Consider the following 20,550-nt stretch of genomic DNA (forward strand, 5'->3'; position numbering starts at 1 on the left):
GTCATGAAGATCTTATTTGTACAGTTCTGCTATTCATTCTTCCCACCTCTTCTTGATATCTTCTGCTTCTGTTAGGTCCATAGCATTTCTATCCTTATTGTGCACATCTTTGCATGAAATGTTCCTTTGGCATCTCTAATTTTCTTGAAGAAATCTCTATATTTCCCATTCTGTTGTTTTCCTCTATTTCTTTGCACTGATCACTGAGGAAGGTTTTCTTATCTCTCTTTGCTATCCTTTGACACTCTGCATTCAAATGGGTATATCTCTCCTTTTCTCCTTCACTTTTCACTTCTCTTCTTTTCATAGCTATTTGTAAGGCCTCCTCAGACAGACATTTTGCCTTTTTGCATTTCTTTTTCTTGGGGATGGTCTTGACCCCTGTCTCCTGTACAATGTCATGAACCTCCATCCATAGTTCATCAGGCACTCTATAAGATCTAATCCCTTGAATCTATTTCTCACTGCCACTGTATAATTGTAAGGGATTTAAGTTAGGTCATACCTGAATGATCTCGTGGTTTTCCCTACTTTCTTCAATTTAAGTCTGAATTTGGCAATAAGGAGTTCATGATCTGAGCCACAGTCAGCTCCCAGTCTTGCTTTTGCTGACTGTATAGAGCTTCTCTATCTTTGGCTGCAAAGAATATAATCAATCTGATTTTGGTATTGACTATCTGGTGAGAGCCATGTGTAGAACCTTCTCTTGTATTGTTGGAAGAGGGTGTTTGCTATGACCAGTGCGGTTTCTTGGCAGAACTCTATTAGCCTTTCCTCTGCTTCATTCTGTACTCCAAGCCCAAATTTGCCTGTTACTCCCACTCATTAGCATATGAAATCAACCCACTCGAAAAAATTAACCACACCACATTCCATGGCTGCCCTCACCCTCTGTGATGGCCCACACCCTGTGGAGTGTGCTTCTCTCTGCATCCAGACAAATCCACCTCTTCTTATCACTGTGTCTCTCACTGAATTTTTTGCAATGAGACATCAAGAGCCTGAGCTTCATTAGATCCTGAAGCCAGGCACCATGGGTTTTGGCCAGGCTCAAGTCCATGTCGGATACAACTGAGTGACTAAGCATAGCACAGAGTCCCTGCCATGTGGATTTGAGCCCCAATCTTAGGTAAATAATTTCAAGCTAAACTTTCAGGAATGGAAAGATGATGACCTGCCCAATACTTTGTAAGCAGTGGCATCGATGGAGAGAGGAGTTGAAGGATGGGAGGAAAAATCAGTGGGAAAAATGTGCTGAGGAATCTCCTTCATAACCTTCCAGAAAATCTGCTAAATACCTGACCTGTGCTCACAGTTTTCATTGGCCTGATCCTTGGCACAAAGAAGCATAAGGACAGAAGTATCCCCACCCTCTTGGGTAAGAGCTACTGGGGCCCAGCAGATAGTGGAGCCTTTGGGACACACTGAGATGCTCTGAAAGTGCTGCACTCAATATGCCAGCAAATTTGGAAAACTCAGCAGCGGCCACAGGACTGGAAAAGGTCAGTTTTCACTCCAATTCCAAAGAAAGGCAATGCCAAATAATGCTCAAACTACCGCACAATTGCACTCATCTCACATGCTAGTAAAGTAATGCTCAAAATTCTCCAAGCCAGGCTTCAGCAATACATGAACCATGAACTTCCAGATGTTCAAGCTGGTTTTAGAAAAGGCAGAGGAGCCAGAGACCAAATTGCCAACATCTGCTGGATCATCGAAAAAGCAAGAGAGTTCCAGAAAAACATCTATTTCTGCTTTATTGACTATGCCAAAGCCTTTGACTGTGTGGATCACAATAAACTGTGGAAAATTCTTCAAGAGATGGGAATACCAGACCACCTGACCTGCCTCTTGAGAAATTCGTATGCAGGTCAGGAAGCAACAATTAGAACAGGACATGGAACAACAGACTGGTTCCAAACAGGAAAAGGAGTACGTCAAGGCTGTATATTGTCACCCTGCTTATTTAACTTACATGCAGAGTGCATCATGAGAAACACTGGGCTGGGAGAAGCACAAGCTGGAATCAAGATTGCCAGGAGAAATATCAATAACCTTAGATATGCAGATGACACCACCCTTATGGCAGACAGTGAAGAGGAACTAAACAGCCTCTTGATGAAAGTGAAAGAGGAGAGTGAAAAAGTTGGCATAAACCTCAAAATTCAGGAAGCTAAGATCATGGCATCTGGTTCCATCACTTCAGGGGAAATAGATGGGGAAACAGTGGAAACAGTGTCAGACTTTTATTTTGGGGGGCTCCAAGATCACTGCAGATGGTGATTGCAGCCATGAAATTGAAAGACGCTTACTCCTTGGAAGGACAGTTATGACCAACCTAGATAACATATTGAAAAGCAGAGACATTACTTTGCCAACAAAGGTCCATCTAGTCAAGGCTATGGTTTTTCCAGTGGTCATGTATGGATATGAGAGTTGGACTCTGAGGAAAGCTGAGTGCCGAGGAATTGATGCTTTTGAACTCTGGTGTTGGACAGGACTCTTGAGAGTCCCTTGGACTGCAAGGAGACCCAACCAGTCCATTCTGAAGGAGATCAGCCCTGGGATTTCTTTGGAAGGAATGATGCTAAAGCTGAAACTCAAGTACTTTGGCCACCTCATGCAAAGAGTTGACTCATTGGAAAAAACTCTGATGCTGGGAAAGATTGGGGGCGAGAGGAGAAGGGGACGACAGAGGATGAGATGTCTGGATGGCATCACTCACTCGATGGACATGAGTCTGAGTGAACTCCGGGAGTTGGTGATGGACAGGGAGGCCTGGCGTGCTGCGATTCACGGGGTCGCAAAGAGTCGGACACGACTAAGCGACTGAACTGAACTGAGGAGTAGCCCCTGCCAGGGTACCTCAGTTGCACCCACTGCCGCTTGCCTGTTCATCAGGGGTTTGAGGAAACAAGAAACAAGAAATTGTAAAGTAATTAAGATTTTGTTAGCCATATGTCCTACCAGCCATAGGAGCGAGGACCTATTAACTTAACCGGAGGTCCTCTGGAATCTGAGACTGAGCCACGTGAGCTTTCTGCCGAGTTTCTTTTAGCTGTCCTGGTTTCCAGCATGCTTGGCTTCTTGGTACTTCTTCTGTGCTGGATTTTCTTTCCGTTCAGCTTTCACTGCAGGAGCGTTCGCCAAGTTGGGCTTCTCCTGTGGTTGGCCTCCGCTCCACAGGGGCCGAGCCAATGTTGTTTCAGCCAGGTTAAACCTGAGTCATGGCACCATATATCTTGGGGGAGTTTGTAATTTCCTGGGTTCTGACTCCTCACGACAAAAATTTGAAGCGACGGATGGACCAATGTTACAGCCCTGTGTAAATTTCCTCGGACAGACCAGTGTTACAGCACCATGTAATTTCTTCAGGCTGAACAGTGTTATAGCTCTGTGTTATAGCTCAGTTTTATTTAGAAAGCAAAGGAAAATACATCCTCGAGGCGGGAGGGCAGACCGACCCAAAAGACTTGAAGAGAAGGAAGCCCCTGTCTCAATTTTGGCTCCTCTTTTTATACATTTGTCTCCTCCCCTCTGAGCCTGCCCTTTGTAAATTGGGCTAGCCAGGAGGGCTGTTTGTTTTACCTGAGGTTCTCACTCCAGACCTCAGACCTTCCTTTGTTCTTTTTTTGCCAGCTTTTCCCTCCTTTGTCTTTTAGCCAGCTCCATTCTGGACTCCTTTTTCTTATTCTAACTATCTAACAGTAAAGAATCTGCCAGCAATGCAAGAGATCTCATTGGATCCCCGCATTGGAAAGATACCCTGGAGAAAGAATTGGAAACCCACTCCAGTATTCTTGCCAGGAGAATCCCATGGAGAGAGAAGCCTGAAGAGCTATGGTCCATGGGCTTGCAATGAGTCAGACATGACTGAGCAACTAACACACACAAGGAGTATAATCATATTCTATATGACTTAGGGCCCATCCTGATGACCTCATAGAATCTTCATTATCTCTTTAACGCCCTACTGTTAGGGGGAGCACACTGATTGAAATGGCCCACCTTAGCCAGGCACCATAGTAACCATTTGCATGAGTTGTTTTATGACAGGAGATCCTGATAAGGAATACGGAACTAATAAGCCACCACCAACCAGAAGAGTTCGGGAAAGGTCGAAAGGAGACACTGAGTGTCCCTCCACTTTGCAGAATACCTCTTGCTACCATCCATCTTGGCTGAGTAATGCGTGTGCCACCAGGAAAGACTCTGAATTAGGATGATTGGCCAAAGACCACCTGGAAACTAATCCCATCACCCTAAAACCCGAGACTGCAAGCCACGTGGCAGAGCAGTTCTCCTGGGTTCCCTTACCCTACTGCTCTCCACCCGGGTGCCCTTCCCAATAAAATCTCTTGCTTTGTCAGCACGTGTCTCCTCTGACAATTCTTTTCCGAATGTTAGACAAGAGCCCAGTTTCGAGCCCTGGAAGGAGTCCCCCTGCCTGCAGCACTATACTGAAAGGTTGTTGCTGAACCATGAAAGATGCTGGGATTCTTGTTCTCTGGAGGAGAGGAATTCCATCCCAGGCCAGTGACAAGGCTTGATTGCTCAGAGCTTTTGTGTGATAAAAATTTATTAAAGTATAAAAGAAATAGACAGAGCTTCTGACATAGACATCAGAAGGGAGCAGAAAGAGTGCCCCCCTGCTAGTCTTTAGCAGGAAGTTACATAGCTACTGCTACTGCTGCTGCTAAGTCTCTTTAGTCGTGTCCGACTCTGTGTGACCCCATAGACGGCAGCCCACCAGGCTCCGTAGTCCCTGGGATACTCCAGGCAAGAACACTGGAGTAGGTTGCCATATAGCTACTAGCAGGTTGCTAATTAGAGAAAGGAAATGTCTCAAAACTCAGAGAGTGGTACCAGGCCCCTCATCCACAAAATGCATTCTGAGACAACATTGACACAATGTGAGTCATCCTGGGCCATAAAATGATTGACATGAATCTTGAAGAGGGAAGGTTTCCAATCAAATATATACTTTCCTTAACATAGGAGAATAATTGTATGAGTAAAACATACTGGTTTGCTGAGCCATTTATCGGTTCTGAGTCTTAACTAGAAATGACTTGAAGACAGACAGACTGAAGGTAAATACACAGTTCATTAACATACGTAAGAAAAACATTTCCATAAGAAAAACGCATTCTTAGTTCAAGGTTTGAGAAAAGATAAGTTCAGGTGGAACCAGGTATTGTCATGGCAATACAGAATTTTAAAAGAAACCTCCTCTTAAATTAATTTAGAGAAGGGGGAAAAAATCTGACACTTGTAGTTTGTTTCCTCCTGCCACTTAAGGGACATTAAAAAAATGTCTGACACTTTCAGCCTATTTCTTCCATTTGGAGACCCCTGACCTTTCTGCCTGTTACCCTCTCATCACTAAATAGAGTCATATTCCAAGGTCCTAGGGTTTAGTACTTCAATATATGAATTTGAAAGTGGGGAGATACATTCAGTCCCATCACACTTCTGACTACCATTTGCTTTGTAGCACCTAAAACAGTGTCTGGAATACAATAAGTGCTCAGGCATATTTCATGAGCTGCATAACAAAAGAATCACACATACATGTAATAATTTACATGACCCAAGATGGGGAACTTTTTATTTACCAAAAATTATTAAAGGGAGACAACAGTATTTGATTGGGAAAAATAATATTGTTAAACTACTTGGAGTGGAAAATTAGATTTTAAAGCCATGTCTGTAACTGGGCTTCCCTAGTGGCTCAACAGTAAAGAATCTGCCTGTCAATGCAAGAAATGTGGGTTTGACCCCTGGGTTGGGAAGATCTCCTGGAGGGGGAAATGGCAACCCACTCCAGTATTACTGTCTGGAGAATCCCATGGACAGTGGAGCCTGATGGGCTACAGTCCATGGGGTTGTGAAAGAATCAGACAAGACTTAGCCACTAAGTAAAGGCAGTCTATGACTTAAGCACCTGCAGTGATAAGCCCATACAATGCAGCTACAGAGTGCACGACAGCTAGAGAGCAGCCCCACTCACTGCAGCTGGAGAAAGACAGTGCACAGCAACAGACTCCTAGTGCAACCAAAAACAAATCAATTAATTACTGGGAGGGAGGAGGGTTGTGAGCTGGGTCCCCTAGTTTTACACTCTTTCTACTTCAGTGTTCTTGCTGATCAATGAATTCCACTGTCCAGGAAAATAATCAAGAAACACAAGAGAAATGGGAAAATTTTATTTGACCCAAACGGAGGGCTATAGCTTGGGGGCACCCTCTCAGATAGCTCTGGGGAACTGCTCCATTGAAGCACAGTCTTATACCTCATCCAAACGAAGCACATACATCAACATGACAGGGTGTATTCCTTAAAGTTTCAAAAGAAACAGACTTAGTACATAGACAGTGAGATAGTAGGACCCTGGTGTCTGGGAAGGGAACATTATCTTCCAGGGAGTGTTAACATGGATGCCATGAGAAGGGAGTTCTTCATTCTTATCTTTAAAACAGATGTTCTTTACCTCAGGGTTAAAGATGTGCTGTGAGAGTTGGACAGACTGTCTTAGTTCACACACAGTGCAGCCTAAACCATGGATAAGCCAAAATGACTTCCCCATTCCTCAATATGTGAACATCTTCTCCGTCACAGGATATAAAAATGTTAGAACCTTATGATGCAGAAATTCTACCTTTGAGGCTATAACCATAAGAATTGAAAGCACACTCTGGAAGAGATATTTCTACATCCTTGTTCACAGCAGCATTATTTACAATAACTAAAACATGAAAGCAACCCAAGTACGCACTGATCAAAGAATCGCTAAGTCCCTGTGGTATGTGCATATACTAGAGTATTATTCAGCATTAAAAAGGAGAAGAGTATAACCCATGCTACAACACAGAGGAATCTAGTACACATTCTACTAAGCAAAATAAGCCTGACAGGAAGGGATAAATAAACTTTGATTCCACTGAAATGAGGCACCTGGAGTGCTCAGATTTAGAGAAAGTAGAACAATGAAAGGAGAAAGGCAGGATTGTTGTTGAATGGGTACAGAGTTGATATGTTGCAAGGCGAAAAAAGTTCTGGAGTTTGGTTGCAAAAAATGCAAACGTATTTAATTCTACTGAAATGGACACTTGAAAGTGAAAGTGAAGTCGCTTAGTCAAGTCCAACTCTTTGTGACCCCAAGGACTTTCGCCTACCAGGCTCCTCTGTCCAGGCAAGAGTACTGGAGTGGGTTGCCATTTTCTTCTCCAGGGGATTTTACCGACCCAGATATTGAACCTGGGTCTCCTGCATTGTAGACAGACATCTCACCGTCTAAGCTGCCAGCGAAGTCTTAAAGAGGGTTAAAATGGTCAATTTTATGTTATGAATAATAATATAAAAATTAAAAAAATCCTCCCAGAACCACTCCCTGAGAGTAACCACAGAAGGGTCAAGGCTGATAGCTACATGGCAGATGCTCCCCACCCGCCCAGCCTCATCTCCACCCTAACAACGCAGAGGGTAACAGACGTCTTCCTTGCTCAGGACTCCGCTCTTTGGTCCTTAGAGATGTCTCAGCTCCAGTCCTGCATGAATGAACCTCAGCCTCCCTGACTGATCCAGTGCTCCAGGCTCTGCTCCAAGGATCCAGTAAGTCCTGGGTCACCCTCTTCTGTAGGAGACTTGGTGCTGAGTTCACATCCTCCCAAAGAGACCTCTGAATCCCAGAGTGGAGGGGGTCAGCCCGGCTCCTGACTGAGGGTGGACAGACCCATTTTCCAGATGAAAACAGGAGCTGGGAGTTGTCAGGTTTATGTGGGAATTGGGGATGCAGGGGGCTGGATCAGACCATGGAGATTCTGACTCATTTTTCTTGACTGGCGCTCAAACAGTGTCAAAGTTCCCCCTGGATCAGGGTTTATGCTGTGAGGACCACTGATGTCAGTCTCCTGTGTAGTGTTGACCCTCTGATTCCATAGATTCCTCCTCTGTGGATGCTCCAGTGACTGTAAGGATCTTGAGCATCCATGGATTTTGGTGTCCTCAAAGGAGGGCTGTCTGGTGATTTATATTGAGTCACCATTGGTTTGCTAACCCAGCAACTCTGTGAAGTTGGCTCTATTTCTTCTTATTGGCAGTAAAATTAAAATATGGTGGTAAATTACATATAGCTTAAAATTTGCCATCTTAACCATTTTTAACTATACAGTTCAGTGATGTTAGGTATATTTATATTGTCGTGCAACCAATCTCAATAACTCATTTCACATCTTTTTTCTCCTCTTTTCTAAGAAGAAAACTAAAACTGCATCTCTATTAACAACAGTTAATAGAGTTTCACCCTTCATTCGAGCCCCTGGCAAACCACCATTCTACTTTGTCTCTTAGAAGTTGACTCCTCTCAGTTGTTCATAGACATGGAATCATAGCATGTTTTTTTGTGACTGGATTATGTCACTAACCATAATGTCCTCAGTATTCCTCCACACTATAGCATGCATCAGAATTTCCTGTCTCTTTTAGAGAACAGACTTGTGGACACAGAGGGGGAGGGATAAGGTGGGATGAATTGAAAGAGTAGCATTGTCCACACTATAGCATGCATCAGAATTTCCTGTCTCTTTTAGAGAACAGACTTGTGGAAAGAGGGTGAGGGATAAGGTGGGATGAATTGAGAGAGTAGCATTGAAACATATACTACCATATGTAAAAGAGATCACCAGTAGGAATTTGCTATGTGATGCAGGGAGCTCAACCCTGTGATCTGTGACAACCTAGAGGGATGGGATGGAGTCCGGGGATGGGAGGGAGGGTCAAGAGGGAGGGGACATATGCATACCTATGGCTGATTCATGTTGATGTATGGCAGAAAGCAACACAATAGTGCAAAGCAATCATCCTCCAATTAAAAATAAACTTTAAAAAATATATTTGAAAAAAAGAATTTTCTATCTGTTTAATGCTGAATAATATTCCACTGTATTTATCCATTGTGTTTATCCATTCCTTCATGGATGGACATCTGGGTTGCTTCCAACTTTCAGCTATTGTGAATAATGCTGCTAAGGAACACAGGTGTACAAATATGTCTTTAAACCCTATTTTCAATTCTTTGGGGTATACACCCAATGTGGAATTACTGGATAGTGTGGCAAATGTATTTTTCATTTTTGAGGAACCACCATACTGCCTCCATAGCTCCTGCCCCATTTTACATTGCTACTCACAGTGCAGAAAGGTTCAGTAGCAGCATTTGAGCAAGAACAAAACAGTCCAGAGAAAGATATGACTTGTTTAAGAGTGCTGCAGTGTTTGCAGAACCAAGGTTGTATTCATAGTTTCCTGGCTCTTTGAATGCTTGCTCTTAACCAAAATGTTAATCTTGGGCTTTGGACTATCAGGGGTTGAAGCTCCCCTCACAATAACTGGTGGTCACTGGGTCAGACTAGTCTTGCAGAGCAGTGTAGTGAGGAAACATTTCATGCCCCAAATCAGCAGGAAATACAGTCCTGGCATTTCTGATTCAGAATGAACATTAGTCCCCCCTCCCTCCAGGCACTTGGGAGGCCACTGTAGTTTGATGCTTTGACTGAGCTGGGCTAGAGTCTGTTTAGTTCAGTTCAGTTCAGTCACTCAGTCGTGTCGAACTGTTTGCGACTGGCAGAAAGTGAAGAGGAACTAAAAAGCCTCTTGATGAAAGTGAAAGTGGAGAGTGAAAAAGTTGGCTTAAAGCTCAACTTTGAGAAAACAAAGATCATGGCATCTGGTCCCATCCGTTCATGGGAAATAGATGGGGAAACAGTGGAAACAGTGTCAGACTTTATTTTTTTGCACTCCAAAATCACTGCAGATGGTGACTGCAGCCATGAAATTAACAGACGCTTACTCCTTGAAAGGAAAGTTATGACCAACCTAGATAGCATATTCAAAAGCAGAGACATTACTTTGCCAACAAAGGTCCGTCTAGTCAAGGGTATGGTTTTTCCTGTGGTCATGTATGGATGTGAGAGTTGGACTGTGAAGAAGGCTGAGCGCCGGAGAATTGATGCTTTTGAACTGTGGTGTTGGAGAAGACTCTTGAGAGTCCCTTGGACTGCAAGGAGATCCAACCAGTCCATTCTGAAGGAGATCAGCCCTGGGATTTTTTTTGGAAGGAATGATGCTAAAGCTGAAACTGCAGTACTTTGGCCACCTCATGCAAAGAGTTGACTCATTGGAAAAGACTCTGATGCTGGGAAGGATTGGGGCCAAGAGGAGAAGGGGACGACAGAGGATGAGATGGCTGGATGGCATCACTGACTCAATGGACGTGAGTCTGAGTGAACTCCGGGGGTTGGTGATGGACAGGGAGGCCTGGCATGCTGCAATTCATGGGGTGCCTCCCCTCAAATGTCATCTCATTCTGCCCTAGAACAGAGTTCCTATTCCATGTCACTCTGCAAACAATGAAACAGAAAGTGTCCAGGTTTCAGGATCCTTTGTGAAGAAAAGTGCAGAATCTGAGCACTCTGCTCAGCAAGCCTCTAAAAGAGTCACTCCAGCCCTATCAAAGAGGGGAGGAAATAGTGATGATAATTTCCCCTGTTTCGTGGGGCAAAGGAGAACAAAGGTGAAATGTAGTTTCGGAAAAATCAGACAAGCAGGGCTGGTTGATTTCAATTCAAAAATCAGCATTCTTATCCATCCAACTTATACCAATTAAGCACCTATGGTGTGCCCGCCTCTGTGTTGGAAACTTTTGCTTCTGTAGGAGCAGAAGACTTGGCTTTCTAGATTCTTCAGGTGGGCTAACAATTCAGTTGACATAAGACAGATGAACATAGTTTAATATGTACAGGAGCCCCATAAAAATGTTTGAGGCTCAAAGACTGTCAGACAGTTGAGGCTTATATGACCCCCTGAGTTAAGGAGAAAGGGGTGGGGATCTGGGCCTTCAAATGGGAGGAAGACCATGCACAGAAGGATGAGAAGAGCAAGTGCCTGGTGAACAAATGTTTGCCCATTCCAAGCAGGTAAGTCTTTCTGAGATTAAAAAGTTCTCTGTGGTAATAGCTCTCTTCCTGGCATAGGTCCCCTAATCTGAATTATTTTGAACCGTTAAGGGAGAGGTGAAGAGCTTCTCCTGAATGTAATGGGTCTTAATTAACTTTAGCTCAAAACATTTTACTGGTCAAAAGGGCACATTTGGGGAGACATAATCCACTCCGTCTCACTTCTTTTCAGGCAAACTTTCCAGTAACTTTGACACAAATTAGAAGTCTTCTCTATGATTGTAGAAACCAAATCTCAGAGATGGACAGCTTACCCAGTGTGTCCTTTTACCACCTGCTCCATCACTTCCTTACTCCATAGAACTGGACCCCACTGCCAAGGGCGGATGGGCATTCTTAACGGCTTTCTGTCTTCTTTCCTCAGCAGACTGTAGCCTCTTTAACTATGTCTAGGATGGTGCGTCAGTTTGTTCGCCAGTTTGGTCAGAAGCTCATCCGCAAGCTGCCGCTGGAACTCATAGATGAGTCTGAGAGACCCGTGGCTCATCTGAATATCCTAAACCTGGTGATCTTGGGTGTGGGCAGGATGCTGAGAGGTGCCATGTACCTTGTGGCTGGTACAGTGGCCAAGTACATAGCTGGACCAGCAACCATCATCTCGTTCTTGGTGGCTGCCCTGTTTTCTATGTTATCTGGGCTCTGCTATGCTGAATTTGGTGCCTGGGTACCACACTCCGGTTCTGCGTATCGCTACAGCTATGTCATGATGGGTCAACTCTATGCCTTCGTCATTGGCTGGAACCGCATACTTCCCTTAGTCATTGGTGAGATGATGGGGCAGCGAATGGTGTGGGGCTGAAGATTGGGAAACTATGTTGGAGGATTGGGTTCTCAGTCATTCATGAGCACTTTATTCTTGGCCTCATGGAGGGAAGTTGATAATAGTGTCAGGAAGACCCCACAACTGCATTCAACTCGATTCTATCCTATGTCCTTAAATGATGGACCATGAACCCAGGAGGAAATGGAAGTGTAGGGAATGGGTGAGAGGGGGGGATGTCCCACAGGTTCATCCTCTCATCATAGTGAAGTCTTTGCTCAGTTGTTGCCTTCCTGGGTTGCTTCCCTGGTGGTTCAGATGGTAAAGCATCTGCCTGCAATGCGAGAGACCAGCGTTCGATTACTGGGTTGGGAAGATCTCCTGGAGAAGGAAATGGCAATCCACTCCAGCACAAATCCCATGGATGGAGGAGCCTGTGACTCCATGGGGTCGCAAAGAGTCGGACACGACTGATCAGCTTCACTTTCACTTTCACTTTGCCTTCCTGGGATTTTCCTTTACCACTTGATTTTAAATTCCATGCCTTATCCCAGCCCTCCAGTCCCACTTATGTGTTTTCTTTTCTTGTATAACATTGATCTGCTCCTAACGTATTAAAACACCTGACATTTTGGTGAATCATTTGGTTCTACTCTCCCCAACTCATGAAAAGAAACTCTTTGATATTTTGTATTTTGTAGCAGGTATTTGTATATACAGGAATTTGTGTATATTTAGGCTTTTTGTATATACATGTATTTTGTCTGTGTTTTTAGATACTATGGCACATCGATTTTTGTTTGTCAATGAACGCTCCTTCTTCTGCCTCTGCAGGCACTGCCAGCTTGGCCAGGGCCTCGAGTTACATCTTTGACAGCCTGATTGGGAATCACATCTCTCAGGCATTACAGGAAAGTTTCTCTCTGCAGCTGCCTTACTCCCTGGCCACATATGCAGACTTTTTTGCCCTGGGCCTGGTACTGCTGATGACAGGTGAGACAGGGCTCAACAATAGGGTGGGAAGAGCGGGGTGTGGAGTGGGAGCTGGTATAGGAAAGGCTTGACATGGCAGAATGGTGGGGGATTAGAAATAGCAAGAAGGGCTTAGAGACAGAAGCTAAGACATAAACCATTGTGTTTCACACTTGGCACTGTTGACAATTTGGGTTTATCATTCTTTGGTGTACATGGGCTGTCTGTGAATTTTAGTGTTTTTTTAATCATTATTGAGTGTTGAGTATCATCCTTGATCTTTGCTCACTAGATACCAGTGACATCTACCCACCCCAAACTGTGGCAATCAGGATGTCTCCAGACAGTGCCAATCCCTAGGGGATTGGGGAATTTTTGTCCCAATTTTGTCCCTAACCCTAACCCTTGGGGGACAAAATTACCCCCCAGCTGAGATCATGTACTTCGACCAACCAATCTTCCTCTGTAGTGAGGCCAAAGATTTTTTTTTTTAATTGAGAGGAAGTTCACATTCACTTTTTTTCACGTAGCATAAAATTAACCACTTTATTGTTTTTCCCAGCTTCAGTGAGGTATAATTGACACACAACATTGTGTAAGATTAAGGTGTACAACATCTTGCTTTGTTAGACTTGTATCTGAGAAGATTGCCACAATAGTTATACACCTCAAAGTGTACAATCATTTAGTACATCTGTAATATTGGGCAACCATCACTTTCCTCTAGTTCCAAACACGTTCATCACCTCAAAAAGGAAACCCTGTTCCCACTGAGCACTGTCTGTTTGTCCACCACCACCAACTGCCAGCCCTGGGCAACTATTTCTCTGCTTCCTGTTGTTGTTCAGTCACTAAGTCATAGCCAACTCTTTGCAACCCCATGGATTAGCATATGCCAAGCTCCTCTGTCCTCCACTATTTTCTGGAGTTTGCTCAAGTTTGTGTCCATTGAGTCAGTGATACTATCCAACTCTGTCACCCTCTTCTACCCCTGCCCTCAATCTTACCCAGCATCAGAATCTTTTCCAATGTGTTGGCTCTGCCCATCAGGTGATCAAAGTTTTGGAGTTTCAGCATCAGTCCTTCCAATGAATATTCAGGGATAATTTCCTTTAGGATTGACTGGTTTGATCCCCTTTCTGCCCAATGGAATCTCAAGAGTCATCTTCAGCACAACTCAAAAGCATCAATTCTTCAGCGCTCAGCCTTCCTTATGGTCCAACTCTATACATGACTATTGGAAAAACTGTAGCTTTGACTATACAGACCTTTGTCAGCAAAGTGATGTCTGTTTTTTAATATGCTATCTAGATTTGTCATAGCTTTCTTGCCAAGGAGCAAGTGTCTTTTAATTTCATGGTTGCAATCACTACCTGCAATGATTTTGGAGCCCAAGAAAAGGAAATCTGTCACTGCTTCCTCCTTTTCCTCTTCTATTCACCAGGAAGTCATGGGACCACATGCTATGACCTTAGCTTTTTGCATGTTGAGTTTTAAGCCAGCTTTTTCACTCTCCTCTTTCACTTTCATCAAGAAGCTCTTTAGTTCTTCTTCGCTTTCTGCCATTAGGGTGATATAATCTCCATATCTGAGATTGTTTTGGTATTTCTCCTGGCAATCTTGATTCCAGTTTGTGCTACATCCAGCCCAGCATTTCACATGATGTACTCTACATATAAGTTAAATAAGCAGGGTGACAATATACGGCCTTGACATACTCCTTTCCCAACTTGGAACCAGTCCACCATTCCATGTCCAGATCTAACTGGTGCTCCTTGACCTGCATACAGATTTCTCAGGAAACAGGTAGAGTGGTCTGGTATTCCCATCTCTTGAAGAATTTTCCATAGTTTGTTGTGATCCACACAGTCAAAGGCTTTGGCGTAGTCAATAAAGCAGAATTAGATGATTTGTCTGTATTCCCCTGCTTTCTCTATGATTCAACGAATGTTGGCAATTTGATCTCTGGTTCCTTTGCATTTTCTTAACTCAGCTGTATATCTGAAAGTTCTTGGTTCACATATTGCTGAAGGCTGACTTGAAGGATTTTTGGCATAACATTGCTATCATTGAAATGAGTGCAATTGTATGGTAGTTTGAACATTCTTTGGCATTGCCCTTCTTTGGAATTGGAAAAACTGATATTTTCTAGTACTGTAGCCACTGCTGAGTTTCCCAGATTTGCTGACATATTGAATTCAGCACTTTCACAGCATCATCTTTTAGGATTTGAAACAGCTCAGCTGGGATTCCATCACCTTCACTAGTTTTATTTGTAGTAATTCTTCCTAAGAGCCACTTGACTTCACACTCCAGGCTGTCTGGTTCTAGGTGAATGACCACACCATAACGGTTATCTGGGCCACTAAGACCTTTTTTATATAGTTCTGGGTGTTCTTGCCACCACTTCTTAATCTTTTTTGCTTCTGTTAGGCCCTTACAAGTTTTGTCCTTTATCATGCCTATCCTTTCATGAAGTGTCCCCTTAGTATCTCCAGTTTTCTTGAAGAGATCTCTATTCTTTCCCATCCTATGGTTTTCTTCTATTTCTTTGCATTGTTCACTTAAGATGACTTTCTTGACTCTCCCTGCTATTCTCTGGAATTCTGCATTCAGTTGGATATATCTTTCCCTTTCTCCTTTGCCTTTCACTTCTCATCTTCCCTCAGCTATTTATAAAGACTCCTCAGACAACCATTTTTAAAATTTATTTATTTATTTTAATTGGAGACTAATTACAATATCGTGGTGGGTTTTGCCATACATTGACATGAATCAGCCAAGGGTATACACGTGTCCCCCCATCCTGAACCCCCTTCCCACCTCACTCCCCATACTATCCCTCAGGGCTGTCCCAGTGCACTGGGTTTGAGTGCCCTGTTTCATGCATCAAGCACATTAGTCATCTATTTCACATATGGTAATATACATGTTTCAATGATATTCACTCAAATCATCCCACCCTCACCTTCTCCCACAGAGTCCAAAAGTCTGTTCTTCACATCTGTGTCTCTTTTGCTGTCTCGCATATAGGGTCATCATTACCATCTTTCTAAATTCCATATTTATGCATTAATATACAGTATTGGTGGTTTTTTTTCTGACTTATTTCACTCTGTATAATAGGTTCCACTTTCATCCACCTCATTAGAACTGACTCAAATGCTTTCTTTTTAATGGCTGAGTAATATTCCATTGTCCCTATGTACCACAACTTTCTTATCCATTCATCTGCTGATGGACATCTAGGTTGCTTCCATGTCCTGGCTATTGTTAACAGTGCTGCAATGAAAGTTGGGTTACATGTGTCTCTTTCAAGTCTGGTTTCCCCAGTGTGTATGCCCAGCAGTGGGATTGCTGGGTCATATGGCAGTTCTATTTCCAGTTTTTTAAGGAATCTCCACACTGTTCTCCATAGTGGCTCTAGTAGTTTGTATTCCCAACAACAGTGTAAGAGGGCTCCCTTTTCTCCACACCCTCTCCAGCATTTATTGTTTGTAAGGCTTTTTGATGGCAGCCATTCTGACCAGCATGAGATGATAGCTCATTGTGGTTTTGATTTGCATTTCTCTGATAATGAGTGATGTTGGGCATCTTTTCATGTGTTTGTTAGCCATCTGTATGTCAGGCAACCATTTTGCCTTCTTGCATTTCTTTTCCTTGGGAATGCTTTTGGTCATTGCCTCCTATACAATGATAGGAACCTCTGTCCATAGTTCTTCAGGCAGTCTGCCTACCAGATCTAATTTCTTGAATCTATTTGTCACTTTCACTGTATAATCATAATGGATTTTATTTAGGTCATACCTGAATGGTCTAGTGGTTTTCCCTGCTTTCTTCAGTTTAAGCCTGAATTTTGCAACAAGGAGCTGGTGATCTGAGCCACAGTCACTTCCTGGTCTTGTTTTTGCTGACTGTATAGAGCTTCTCCATCTTCAGCTACCAAGAATACAATCAATCTGATTTCAGTATTGACCTTCTGGTGATGTCCATGTGAGGAGTTTTCTCTTTTTTTATTGGAAAGGGGTGTTTCCATGACCAGTGTGTCCTGCTTTCTGTATCTATGAAAGTACCAATGGTTTGAGTGTTTCATATTACATCTTTCCCACAGGACTACTGCTTCTGGGAGCTCGTGAATTAATCCTGGTTACCAAAATATCCATAGGAACCAACCTTTTGGTTCTCATTTTCATTATCATCACTGGCTTCATTAAGGGAGATCTGCATAACTGGAGGCTCAGAGAACAGGACTACAAACTGAACACATCTGGATCCAGAGACATCTATGGCTTAGGAGGGTAATACTGGCCTTAATATATGGGTGAAGAGCATGCAGAGCTGGTAAAGTGTGGACAAAAGATATCTGGGCTGATGGATCCAGATGAAGCAAGTTCTGGAGCCCAGGACTTGAAGCATGAAGGGAGAAGCTCAGTAGAGATGGCTGAACTCACCTCAACCACGTTCTTTCTCTCTCCTTCTCTCACCGTAGCTTGGGCCTTCTGGGTTCTGGAGGATTTGCACCTTTTGGCTTTGAAGGGATTCTCCAGGGAGCAGCTACATGTTTCTACTATTTTTTTGGTATTGATGCTGTTGCCACTAAAGGTAACATGGCCACTGTGTGTCCCATCTGGGGTTTGGGAACAGACTGGCTGCCCCTGGCTTAAGGGAAACCTCATTGTTGAGTGCAAAAAGGAAGGGGATTTTGCGATTTCATCCCAGTGTGTTTTCCTGACCCAATACTTCTTCCCTTTTGGCAGGGGTAGAAGCTATAAATCCTCGTCGTTCCATCCCCTGGAGCATCATGATCACGATCTTCATCTGCTTTTTAGCCTACTCTGGTGTCTCAGCGGCACTCACCCTCATGGTGCCCTACCACCAGATTCAGCCTCACGACCCTTTGCCACAAGCCATTCTCCATAGTTGGTGGCTCCCCGCCAGATATTTCGTGGCTATTGGCACCCTCTGTGCTCTTATATCCAGGTCAGTGCCATGGTTTTCTCCCTGTCTACTGTCAGATGCTCAGATCTCCCAAGCCCTAGAATTGGTAGAGAGGACAGAGAGACACCTTACCCCAAGCCAACATGAGAGCAGAAGCCCCGGTCTGTCCTGCTTCTCGACATCCTTACATGTTTCCATTTTCTCTTCCAGACTCTATAGTTCCATGTTCAGAATGCCTCCTTTGATCTACACGATGGCAGAGGACGGGCTCCTTTTCCGGGTACTTACCCGGATCCATGTCCGCACAGGCACCCGTGTCGTGGCTATCATGTCTGCTGGAAATCTTACAGGTGAAAAAAAAAAAAAAAATTGAAACCCACGCTTTAACTTACATATTTCCAGCTGTTTCTCACTCCCTTCCCACCTTGTTTGTGCCCTCATTCTAGGGCTCATGGCGTTACTCTTCACGTTCACAAACCTTGTGGATCTCGTGTCAGTTGGAACCCTGCTCGTTTACTCCCTGGTAGCATTTTCTATTCTTGTCCTCAGGTGAGACCCCACTACACCTCGATAGGGAGTCTTGGGGATTAGTTGGGAGGTAAACGTCTTCTGCCTTCAGCTATCTTCTAAAAGTCCTGCTCTGCTTAAGACAGGATACATGCGAAATAGGCCGTGTGATGTTGGATGAGTAGGGGCTGCTGTTAATATTGTCTTAAAACCTCTAATTCAGGTACCAGCCAGACCAGAATTTAAGCAAGAATGAGAACACAGAGGAGGAAATTGAGATGCCTGTCCCTGATGAACATCCGCTGGACTCTGAACCTGAAGCAAGAAACTCAAACATTCTAAAGAGTCTGTGGTTCCCTATCAGCACCATCCCCACTAGGAAATCTGGCCAGATTGTCTACGGATGTGCCTCACTACTCGGTGAGCAGTGGGATTTCTCTTTGGTCGTTTGCTGAAATTGACAGTATGGTGTTGGAGTGTGTATTTTGTCAACTGAGGAGTCTTGGTGATATAAGGGCCCTTGCTGAGGTGGGCAGCCTGGGGAGAGGGGTGGCCCAAGGTCTTGACATCTTCAGCTTCTGAAGTTGAACCTGTTCTCCTCCACCTTGACCCCTGTAGTTCTCCTGATGATAATCTTGAGCCTGATCCTGGTCCAGTGGTCCAGTCAGGGGTTCTCTGGAGACTCCAAGTACACACCAGTGGCTGTGCTGCTGCTGCTGCTCATCATTGGAGTCATGGTCATCATCTGGAGGCAGCCCCAGAACCCCATTCCTCTTTATTTTAAGGTAAGTGACCTTATGTGCCCAAACTGTCCACCTGGAGTGAACCTGCTTCATGGTCTAAACATCCAGGGAGTGAGGGGAATTGCTAAAACCAATGGACTCTTCCCTGATCCCCCTCAGTACTTTACATACACGGTCTGAGTAGGCACTGAATACACAGTCTGAAGGCTGTTCTTCCTGCCCAAGTGGTTTAGTGTCTCTCACTCAGACGTCTGGGATGTGTTCAGGGATGAACTGACTCTGCCCCACAGGTCCCTGCTCTGCCTGTCTTCCCACTGGTGAGCATCTTTGTGAACATTTACTTGATGATGCAGATAACTTCTGGGACCTGGGCCATATTTGCCATCTGGAATGTGATTGGTAAGTGGCATTCTGGCATAAAGAGACCCCTTGAGTGACTAATCCCAAACTGAGATCCCCTAAACTTCTTGACCACCATAATAGGAGGCCTATTGGACGTTTGTGACCAGGAAGAGTGCCTACTTATCCTTCTCACTTTCTCATTTCCTTACTAGGATTTCTCATATACTTTGGATACGGGATCCGACACAGCCTGGAGGAGAACGATGAGCAACAACCACCAGCTTCCACCTCCCAGACTCCCGACAAAAACACCCCTAGTCCTGAGTCATCTTAACCACAAGTCATAGATGCTGTGTAGAATCCCTATATACATAGGAGGTGTCTTCTACTACATGAACACTTTCAGCCGCTATGGAGTGTGAAGGTGTATGCATCTACAGCCCTGTCTTTATTGCCAGTAGACAAAGTCACGTTAATGTTGTCTAACTTTTAAGTAAGCTTTTCAAAGCATGACGTACATACAGAAAAACACATGCTTCTTAAGTGTGCACCAAGACCAATTTTCAAAAAGAAAGTACAACAACATAACCAGCAGGAGAAAGACAATGTCAACCTGGCACCTGAGAAACAACTCCTTGTTCCCATCTCCAGGCTGAGCACGGAGATGTCCACTTGAGGAGGAAACATAGGTAATCATATATTGTGTAAGAGTTACACTTTAAATATTAGGTCATCAATAAGTTTGAAGTAAAAGGTCAGTTTTCATTCCAATCCCAAGAAAGGTAATGCCAAAGAATGTTCAAACTACCAAACAACTGTGCTCATTTCACAGCCTAGCAAAATAATGCTCAAAATCCTAAGCTAGACTTCAGCAGTGCATGAACTGACAACTTCCAGATACAAGCTGGTCTTAGAAAAGGTAGTGAACTAGAGATCAAATTGCCTACAATTGTTGGATCACAAAGAAAGCAAGGCAATTCCAGAAAAACATCAACTTCTGCTTCATTAACTATGCCAAACCCTTTGACTCTGTGGACCACAACTAACTGTGGAATATCCTTAAAGAGATGGGAATACCAGACCATCTTACCTGTCTCCTGAGAAACCTGTATGCAGGTCAAGAAGCAACAGTTAGAATCAGACATGGAATGGTGGACTGGTTCACAACTGGCAAGGGAGTATGATAAGGCTATATATTGTTTCCCTCTTATTTAAATTATATGCAGAGTACATGATGCAAAATGCTGGGCTGGATGAATCACAAGCTGGAATC

General features: G+C 43.9%; 1 protein-coding gene across 1 annotated transcript; it reads left to right on the plus strand.

The window, feature by feature from the left end:
• The first annotated feature begins 11,409 nt into the window (after window positions 1-11,409).
• Window positions 11,410-19,611, plus strand: LOC109572186 (cationic amino acid transporter 3-like). The gene is made up of 11 exons (XM_070770251.1): window positions 11,410-11,779; window positions 12,610-12,768; window positions 16,859-17,045; window positions 17,237-17,349; window positions 17,505-17,727; window positions 17,896-18,035; window positions 18,132-18,234; window positions 18,416-18,612; window positions 18,811-18,977; window positions 19,226-19,334; window positions 19,490-19,611. The coding sequence occupies exons 1-11, from the start codon at window positions 11,410-11,412 to the stop codon at window positions 19,609-19,611; spliced, it is 1,890 nt and encodes a 629-aa protein (XP_070626352.1).
• Window positions 19,612-20,550: the final 939 nt, after the last annotated feature.

This window comes from Bos indicus, chromosome 18 (genome assembly GCF_029378745.1).
Source record: "Bos indicus isolate NIAB-ARS_2022 breed Sahiwal x Tharparkar chromosome 18, NIAB-ARS_B.indTharparkar_mat_pri_1.0, whole genome shotgun sequence".
NCBI classification, from domain to species: Eukaryota; Metazoa; Chordata; class Mammalia; order Artiodactyla; family Bovidae; genus Bos; species Bos indicus.